The sequence below is a fragment of the Fusarium venenatum genome (assembly GCF_020744135.1).
Source record: "Fusarium venenatum strain MPI-CAGE-CH-0201 chromosome Unknown EDB82scaffold_1, whole genome shotgun sequence".
Taxonomy (NCBI): Eukaryota; Fungi; Ascomycota; class Sordariomycetes; order Hypocreales; family Nectriaceae; genus Fusarium; species Fusarium venenatum.
In genome coordinates this window covers 5,834,331-5,843,695 of record NW_027072129.1, presented here as the reverse complement: position 1 = coordinate 5,843,695, position 9,365 = coordinate 5,834,331, and the positions used below count along the sequence as shown (strand labels likewise).

Genomic DNA, 9,365 nt, shown 5'->3' with positions numbered 1-9,365 from the left:
ACTGTCTATATTCGGCTTGCTACTCATTAACCCCAACTGTGCTGCCACGACTAGCAGGAGTTTCCTTTACTTTCAACACTTACAATCCCTTATGGGCGCCTTCTTCAAGCGACGAAGACTTAGAGATGTTTCGTCTGAACTTATCATTACGATCGTTTCGAACCATTGAGACACAACGATGGTACACTGGGTTTCTTTGACAACGACTACATGACGGAACCTGTGACAGATGGACAATGAATTGGCCAAATTAAAGAAGAATGACGGAGCGGCAAAGGGAGCAACGGAAGGTGTTGGGTTCATGGGTATTAGTATCATGGGGTCTGGTTGTTGTGTAATTTTAGCATTTGTTTCCTTGTCTTTTTGTTGTTTTTGCTGCTTCTTCTTCTTCTCTCCTTCCACCCTTTTACTCGACCTTGTTTTGGTCATCATTCTTTTTCATTCATTTTTTGTTTTGTTTATTTTCTACTCTTGGGTCACCCACTGTGTTTCTTCGCTTTTACTTTTCGTATCATACATACCACTCGTAGGCTTTTGGGAGTAGAAAAAGGTTATACCAAAAATGGATAGAAAGGTGTTTTTGAGATTCATCTGTACGTTTACATTACAAAACAAATATGCTCGGAACAAAGAGCCGTTTATAAACTTTACCTGTTCACTCGTGCCTTCTTTTCGTGCCGACTTTGTTTAAGCTTACTTTACTTGACTCAACGTTGGTACAGTTACCGGCCCATACGGTTCGAAATTTTGGTTTGGCTCAAAGTCAGCTGCACGTTGCATTGAAGCCACTAATTTCACTTTAAATTTAACTTATCGCATTCCCATGTGAACGTGCTCATGCTTATCTTGACGTCGTGCCTGACCTTGGGGATATTGCTTCCCCCACTCCCGCTCCTCCCTCTCGTGGGGCTGATGTCTTGGAATAGGACCGTAATTGTTATCAGCTGAGACATTAAACACCGATTCGTGGATTTGCTTTTTCTAGAGGAACAAAAGCCGATCTCTGAGCATTATTATCCTGAAAGAATGACTTATGATGAACTATTAAGTGCTGGGTTGAGATATAGCGTGGCCAATGGAATGCTGGCACAATATTTGGACAAGTATTCAGGCTAATTCAGCTCTGTACGCCTTACTGCCTGTGCCCGCCCCCCTATCTTTTGCCCAAGGAAAAGGAAGGAAAGAAGAAGGGATAGAACACGTAGACGCTATCAAGCAACTTGTAAAGGTTGTCAGACGTGATGCCGTATCGAGAAGTATGCACCGGCTGGGCTGTAAGCTATGTCTCGGAGCATTCAGCTTGAGACGCGGATACGGAGTCAACAGCCGCGTAGGTGGTTTGCCCTATCGCTGATCTTAGCCTTGGCAGCGGCTGCTCCAGATCCCGTCCTGAACCCTGCCAAAAGACAAAGTCAAGAGCAGATGTCGAATACCATTAAGCATGCGATGAGTAGTACTCGTGTGTAAAATCGCAATGAGTGCTTATGGGTCATAATGACGAGCTTGCACGATTGCGCGAGATGGAATTGCGGCTTGATCTCCGAACATGAAGTAGAGCAGGGAACAGGGGTGGCCGGCATTGACCAAAGCGGGTGCAAGCATAGGCTCGGCTACGCTGTCTTGCAGGAGCTCTGAAGCACCGAGACAAACGCTACGCTACCAGAGCAACCCGAAATAGAATATCACAGGCTTATGGGCATGACGGGCTACACTCTCGGTCATACCCGAGGTCGATCTGTGAGAGCCTTCAAAGATATCATGAGATGTATTTCATATCAACAGTTATCTTTGAACGCCATAAGCCCATTTGAAAGTGATTCGGCCGCTCTCTCGGCCGAGTCAATGTAGACAAGGGAACCGTTGCCGGACGGGCCAGGGGGTTGGGTGGCATGTCATGGCTCCAGCAACCATGGAACGTTCCATTTTCAGCACACCTACAAACCCTCCCTCAAGTCGAGCTACGCGACAGCCTAATCGCACTCAATCTAGCATGACTCTGAAGTGATCAAACCATTTCAAAGGAGAGAACTTGAGAATGAGAGTCTTGAACCATGTAGATCTGCTAACCTTGGTCTTTTGGTAATCCTGCCCTTCCGCTCTATTTCAGGCGGCAAATGGTACTGTGATGGTAAGCAGGCGAACCTAGAGAAGTCCAGTGGATGAAAGGGAACACCGATTTGTAGGCTATCGGCGGGAGCCGGCTTGGCTACATAGCCAGTCAGAACCACAGCCTTCGATCCCCCACACAGCTGTTCCATCTACCAGATAACCAATGTCAGAGCACAATCGTTAGTTGATTGGCGCATTCTCACTGAAGATCGATAAAGCAGAGTGCGTCAAGGCACCGAGTTCCTCAGTTAAGTAGGTGGTTTGAAGTCCTGATTCGTGGTTGAGCAGCAATCCTCTGGGAACGACAACATCTGGCGCGATCCCCGGTTAGCCACTAAGACCAACTCTTGGTGTGGCCTCAGAAATAGCAGGTAACAAAGCGTGGCGGCGCCACGGCCGAAGGGATCCGGCTTTCAGCAGAGTTTCCAAGCCCTGAGCCTTTCCTAATTCTTCTTGTTTTGTGTCTTTAATATTAGACATGGTTGGCCAGTGTTTCCGCCGTACCGTGACAGAACCCAAACAATATTGGTTTGGTAAGAACAGCGATGTATTAATCAACTGGAGGAGAACGGCGATTAAACGAATCCTTCTGGAACAGCTTCCAGTTCAGTACCTGTGTGTGTCTGTTCAGGCTTCTCAGCCGCCTACTAACAAACACAATACAGAACGGAATGCTCACCCTCGGCACATTTCGCTTCAAAGGGTACGAGGCCTTAGAGCCGTATCGACTAAACATGATTGGTGCTTCTAACTTGGGGTGGTGGCTCCGTCTTGTTCACCTTCTGCTTCAGGCAATCATGGTCGCATGCTCTCACAAGCCCACCCCTGAAAGCTCATTTCTCAGTGGTCAAGTCTCATCGATCCCAGGGATGGTGCTGTCTGTTCAGTGCAGCCTTATCGGCCCTTCTTTTCATGTGGTGCTGAATCTCGAATTCGCAATTCGTTCTATCGAGTTGTCGTCTCTAGCCTCTCGACGAGTTGCCTCTGCACTGCCCATCAACTTAAAAGTTGATATTTTTGAGAGTCATGACAATGTGGTGAATCTGTGGCTGATGGTCTTTATCCAAGCTCAATTCCGTTATTCTCATAAAATGCCCGCGGCTGCTGGACCGAGGATGGTCCTCTTATCTCCCTCAAGAATCCGCTCCAGCCTCCTCTAGACAGCAGATTGGGTTGCCTTTCTGGGAAAATTTGGCGAAGGAACTTTTGCTGGCGCTTTCTCACGCGCATTACTTGGCGTTCTGGCCTTCGACGCTCCCCGTCTTTTTTCTGGCTCTCTTTGCACTGACGGTCCTATCACAGCACCGCCCATATCTCCTCTAACTGGTGCGTCAAGTCTGGGGAACGATAACGTTAGCAAGCCCTGGCCGTTGCTTTGGTGCGATTCACTACTATTGTCCTACAGCAGCAGGCAAGGCACCCCAGTCCTAGTAGTGCCCGCTAGACTGCCACTGCGCTTTGTTCTGTTTTACTCTGCTCGGTTCTGGTACGGCTCCAACGCTCTTCCACTTATTATTATTATACGTACCGATAGTCATGGGCACTTCTGCCCGCCTATTCATCCTCCCGCTCTCGAACCTCCATCTGAGCTTGAGCTCTCCTGCTCGCCACATTGACGAGTTATGAATTCTCGCATTGGCGACTGAGGACACAGCCGAGGCCTTCGACTCGCCTCAGTCTGTCATTGACTGCCTCTCTGCCAACAGACCGGGCACCTCACGTCCGGCCTGGGCACCACCGGCGACATGTTTAACCATTCAGCAGGCGGGTCTCGCCATTCCAACAACAACGAGGATCCGTCGTATGGTTTCGCCGATCAAGGATGGCACAGGTTCACCATGAACAACAATAACACCAACAGCTTCGCGACGGGTCATTCGCAACCGTACCATGATTCTAGCGTATCTTACGGCGAATCGTCCGGTATGGACTGGGCCCCAACTCCGTCGGCGGATTATCAGATGCGATTCGATCAGCAAGACTCCATGTCTCAAGATGTTGAACTCGACGATATGAGTTCTTCTCATGAGGGAGGTGGAGGTGGCGTTGGCCGACTGGTTGCGCATTTCGAGAACAAGTCCTTTGCGCCACCATTACCTATCAGACCATCAAACGTCGTAACGAGTCCAGTACATCAGGACCCTCCCGCTTCCTCGCCGTTTGGAAACTTCAGTGTCGCATCGCCAATCGTTACGAGCCCTCTGACCAGCCCTTCAGAGCCCAATTATGGACTTTTGAGTGGCCACTCACGAGTTACCAGTCCTCTCGTTAGCCCGCCGCCCGCTCTCGCTTTTGGCGGGTTTCATGATATTCCATCGGTTCACGGTTCAGGTATGGGGTCGTCGTCCGGGCCCTTTGGAAGTATGAACAGCTTCATGGTCAACAACAATAGAGTAACGACCCCAATGGAATCAAACCCCATGGCTGGGTCATCAATGATGCATAATTCAGCCTTCAACAACAAGGTTACTTCGTCCAATCCAGCGACGCCAGGTGTCCCAGGTACACCTGGGTTCGCCATCTGGCGACCACCCGTGCCAACGACCTCTAAGCCCTCTTTGGATCAGCAGCAAGGTAGCAACGCTCTCTCAAATGCTGGTGGTTATTTTGCAAAGCCGCCAATCCCCTCAACACCTAAGCCCGTGATGAACGCCGGAAGCCAGCTGGTCTTGGATTTCAACACCAATTCCAGCTTTAATGTCAAAGGCAAGGCTCCCGCGAAGCCGCCTGCGAAACCACCCAGGCCTACTCGGCAGCCCTCGCGATCGTCGATATCCACACCAGCACCTTTTAGCCCTCCTATTAAACGTGAACCCTCCACGCCGCAATTATCTCAAGCCTCAACGTCCTCCATTGTTTCACCAGTATGTAACCCATAACTCGGTATAGGATTGCTGATTCTAACTCAACTCTAGAATGAACGAAGAAGTTCGGTATCCCAAAAACCACAAATGGGAAGCCGCCCCTCAAGAGAACAGGTTCCCGCTGAAGCATGGGAGTCGTTCAAAAACACGATTCGAACACTGTACCTCGAAGAGAGGAAGCCACTTAAAGAGGTCATGTCAGTCATGGCCGACAAGTATGGTTTCCAAGCCACGTAAGTTCATATACATACATTCCATCAGTGCCATTTCTCATCCTCGCCAGGCCAAAAATGTACAAGACTCGATTCTCACAATGGGGATTCGTCAAGAATAACACCGAGGACGAAGTCAAACGCTTGTTGTCCATGAAGTTTCAACGTGATGCTGAAGGAAAGGTGTCAGAATTCGTTCGCAACGGAAAAGTTGTTAATCTGGGTACATATCTGAAAAGGAAAGGCGTAACTGAATATGATCTGGTCGATTTCGAGTTACCGGCTGATCTGCCGGCACATATCCGATGTCGAACCCCAACTCCACCTCCCACGCCAGGTTACCTTCAGTCACCGGATCTTATCCGCGCTCAAGAAACAATCGTCACCAATATGAGGAAGGCTTTCCTACAATGCCGGCAATTCGAGGTGGAAACAGATGCTCAAGTTGGGTGGCAGTCGGTTATGGTTTGGGGAGCCGGGTCCAGTGATCTTCTCCTCGAAGCCAACTATTATTTCGAAATGAAGGATCACGATCAAGGTGGTGACTTCTTGATGAAGGCATTCTCACAACTCGAGTCGGATTTGAAGAAGCTTTCCCCACAAGGTATCATAGAGCTGCTTCTAGGCATGGTTCATCGTGATCCAGGCATGATGACTGCGCTTTCCAAGTATCTCTCGGCTTATTCGATGACCAACTTCGAGCGATCGCATCCCTTGCGGCAGATCTTTGCCTGCTTATATGAGGTCCAGCAGAAGCATGGCCCACAGACACTCTCGGAGCTACTGTGGGGAAGCATAACCACTATTGCTGAGGAACTGGAAGCTATTTATGGGCGCAAGCATCCTTATGTGGCTCGAACATGGGTCGATCTGGCCATGTTCTACAACCACGTCAGCCAAGAGAGATTGGAGAAACTGGTGGGAGAACTCCGACTTTTGCAGCGGCAAATGGAGCAGCAACTTGGTGTCGAAAGTGCCGACGTTCTCGTATTGCGATATACAATTATCCAGTTGATGTTTGCAGCACGTCCTCAATCCGACGCGACGAAACAAGCGACCATCGACTTCTGGCATCATATGAGAGGGATGGGACTCCTCTTCCCTGTCCGTAGCCAGCAACCAAATGTTTTCTGCTACCACAGTCCTGTCAAGGTAGATCCTTGGACAAAGCGATGTCGGCGTCGGTACGAGTCTGGTGTTTCGTTTCTTCAGGAACACGTCGGGGTTCGCGTCATTGTATACTTTGAGGAAGATTTTCACACCACAGAGCACGCGCCGGAGCATATGCCACCACAGCATCAACAGCGCCAATATCAACAGACCCACCAGCATCAACACCAACACCAACACCAACACCAACACCGACAGTCGCAGCAGCAGCAGCAGCAGCAGCAGCAACGCCCACAACAATTGCAGGCACAGGATTCGTGGGCGGCCGCAATGGAGCAGCACATGTCGAGCTCAAAATATTCGTTCATCTGAGCCGGTTCTCAGTCCGTTTATTGTTCTTAGTCCTGATGCTTGTCCTACCCATCAGGACCCGACGTATGTAATTCGACGAAGCCACCGTTTTCAGAAATTTCGGATGGTGAAGGCGGCTTCAAAGACTGCACGATATATACTGTACGTGATGCCATTGTGCTGTGCTGTGCGTGTAGCACATGCCTAGGCACACGAAACCTTTGGATTCAATCATGATCCCAATGACATGTACACAGCCTGGAGTCTCGGTACCAACCCTTTTTTGTTTTTGTTTTTTGATGTCTCATGGACCGGAGTTTATTGGTTATAGCTGGAATGACGCGAAGGAATATGGGATCTTTGAACATTTTGGTTTTTGTTGATTATGAAATGACACCCTTTGTATAATAGTAACTGATGCGCACCGAGTTTTTGATGAGACGAGATTGGGAAGACGACGGAGTTTGGAAGAACAAGGCATGGTATTCGAGATGACAGTGCAAGAAAGAAGTTAGTTGCGATGACATACTATATTAGGAAGGTGAGGGAGACATGTGGCATGGAGATTGGTTAAGGAAGGAAGGAAGGAAGCATGCAAATAAAGCTCTCCAAAAAATGAGGGCAGGCGATACCCCCGGGCCTAAAAAAAACACTGTCAATAGTGACGCAAAATAATTACTACTACATCACCTTTACCTTAGACATCAACTCATATACTAGAACCTTTACTTTCAGTATGATGCCCCTCTTGCATATCCGATCTATTCCCGGCACAAAACTTAAACCTCCATGATTTTCATCATGGCAACTCCACCACCCTCAACCAGCCATCATGCGCCTAACCCGCCCTTCAGCCCTTGCAGGCAGTTCTTCCATCTCTTGCCAGCGGCTCTACTCTTCTTCTCGAATAATACGACGTTAGAAAACTCTCCAATTGGCATCTGTTAGCAACTCATCATGCTAACTCTGCTGTCTTCCAGAAAACGACGTCCTGTTTCTGCGACAAAAGGGTACTAGGGGTCCTAAATGGCGTCTTACATCCCCTCTTCGCCCTGATGCTCGTATACGTCTTGGATATGGCGCAACCATCAACGCGTCCGATCTTATCGGTCGTCGTGTGCTTGATAGTGTAGTTGACAGTTCTGACCGAAAGGTCGATATCCATGAACCGACCATGGGTGCCTACATCCTTAACAGCGAACGACATGCTACACCGGTATGGAATGATATAAGTTCTCTTGTAAAGATCCCAACTAATCCAATTGTTGTTCAGATCTACCCCCACCACGCAAGCTTCATTGTATCACTGCTCGACCTCAACCTGTCTCAACCTAGCGAAGAAGATTACGACACAGAAACCAACAAGCCGCTTCCATCGCTCGAGATATTTGAAGCCGGTACAGGAATGGGAAGCTTGACATTGCACCTGGCTCGTGCCCTCAATGCAGCCAACCCTGCTGTACCTTCTGTGTTACGAGATGCTCTCTGCACTGCACGCTACAAATCTGAAGATCACAGCCTTGAGCTATCAGACGAAGTTCAAACCGCCTTCGATGCCTATCGCTCAAATCGCCGTGCCGTTCTTCACACTCTTGATCAAAATGCCAAACACTCGAATGCTGCAAACAAGCTAGTACGGCAATTCCGTCGCTCCCTATTCTATCCCACCGTGGACTTTCATGTCGGCTCTATCAGCGACTACATTGCTTCCCGTCTTGCCGAAACAGACGAACAGCCTATATTCTCTCATGCAATTCTTGACCTTCCCTCAGTCGAGGATTACGCATCACCTGTCATCCAGGCTCTTCATCCCAACGGTCTGCTTGTCGTCTTTTCGCCTTCCATTAGCCAGATCGCCCGGTTCCAAACATGGATCTCGCAAACGAAACAGCCTTTGCGTCAGGAGAGGGTTATTGAACTCGACGTATCGACGACAGCGGACGGTGTGCTTGATACCGGAGGCGGTAAAGAATGGGATGTCAAAACTGTTGTTCCAAGAGCAGACCCCGAAGCAGTTCCTGTTCAGGTAATGCGGCCCAAGGTTGGTGATCGCCTCTCCGGCGGTGGGTTTGTAGGTGTTTACAGACGGTGGCCCAATGACCAAGCGCCCGCTCAATCTGAGCCTGTTCGTGAAGAGAATGTATCTGATACTGAAGAAACAATTGAGTCTGTCGAGGCAATTGAGTCTGTCGAGATAGAGTCGACAAAGACCGAATAATATCAACGATACTTGCACCATTTACATATATCTTGCTCGAACGCAGCAAATTTGTATAAGTAGTCATCTTGCTAGATTAGACACATAAAGAGAACCATAAATAGGCACGGTAGGAAATAATTATAGTGAAAGAATAATAATATGTCGCTTGCTATATCGTTCTGGCTTCCCAAAGCATGAATGGGTATCTCTATGCAACATGCTCAAACATCAAAAAGTCATATCCTCCACACATTCAATCATCAAGATTTCATAATCGCATCTCATCCTCCTTTTTTCCTCCTTTGCACTCCTATCTCCCCCAGTTTGCGCGGAGTGTCAATGTCCAGCATTTCCATCAAGAATTAAAAACAACTTTTCCCACCCAAAAATAAATAAATGGACAAAATACCATTGCATCCAGTGCGTGGTCAAACCCCGACCTGCGGCACCGAATATTAAACAAGCATATAAAGAAAGATAAAAGGCTACACTCTCTCGATGTAGAAAGAAAAGAAAATT

General features: G+C 48.5%; 2 protein-coding genes across 2 annotated transcripts; both read left to right on the top strand.

Moving 5' to 3' along the window:
* Positions 1–3,562: 3,562 nt before the first annotated feature.
* EDB82DRAFT_58032 (uncharacterized protein) lies at positions 3,563–7,073 on the top strand. The gene is made up of 3 exons (XM_025730245.2): positions 3,563–4,973; positions 5,025–5,206; positions 5,257–7,073. The coding sequence occupies exons 1-3, from the start codon at positions 3,855–3,857 to the stop codon at positions 6,665–6,667; spliced, it is 2,712 nt and encodes a 903-aa protein (XP_025589389.1). The 5' UTR covers positions 3,563–3,854; the 3' UTR covers positions 6,668–7,073.
* Positions 7,074–7,341: 268 nt separating this feature from the next.
* On the top strand, positions 7,342–8,997 carry EDB82DRAFT_487628 (S-adenosyl-L-methionine-dependent methyltransferase). The gene is made up of 2 exons (XM_065608312.1): positions 7,342–7,862; positions 7,920–8,997. The coding sequence occupies exons 1-2, from the start codon at positions 7,821–7,823 to the stop codon at positions 8,862–8,864; spliced, it is 987 nt and encodes a 328-aa protein (XP_065465642.1). The 5' UTR covers positions 7,342–7,820; the 3' UTR covers positions 8,865–8,997.
* The last annotated feature ends 368 nt before the right edge of the window (positions 8,998–9,365 follow it).

Excerpts from the sequence above, each read along its gene's own strand:
- EDB82DRAFT_58032 (XM_025730245.2), top strand. The coding sequence starts at position 3,855 with ATGTTTAACCATTCAGCAGGCGGGTCTCGCCATTCCAACAACAACGAG. Across the intron at positions 4,974-5,024 it reads CGTCCTCCATTGTTTCACCA|AATGAACGAAGAAGTTCGGT; the intron begins GTATGTAACCCA and ends ACTCAACTCTAG. Across the intron at positions 5,207-5,256 it reads AAGTATGGTTTCCAAGCCAC|GCCAAAAATGTACAAGACTC; the intron begins GTAAGTTCATAT and ends CATCCTCGCCAG.
- EDB82DRAFT_487628 (XM_065608312.1), top strand. The coding sequence starts at position 7,821 with ATGGGTGCCTACATCCTTAACAGCGAACGACATGCTACACCG. Across the intron at positions 7,863-7,919 it reads GCGAACGACATGCTACACCG|ATCTACCCCCACCACGCAAG; the intron begins GTATGGAATGAT and ends ATTGTTGTTCAG.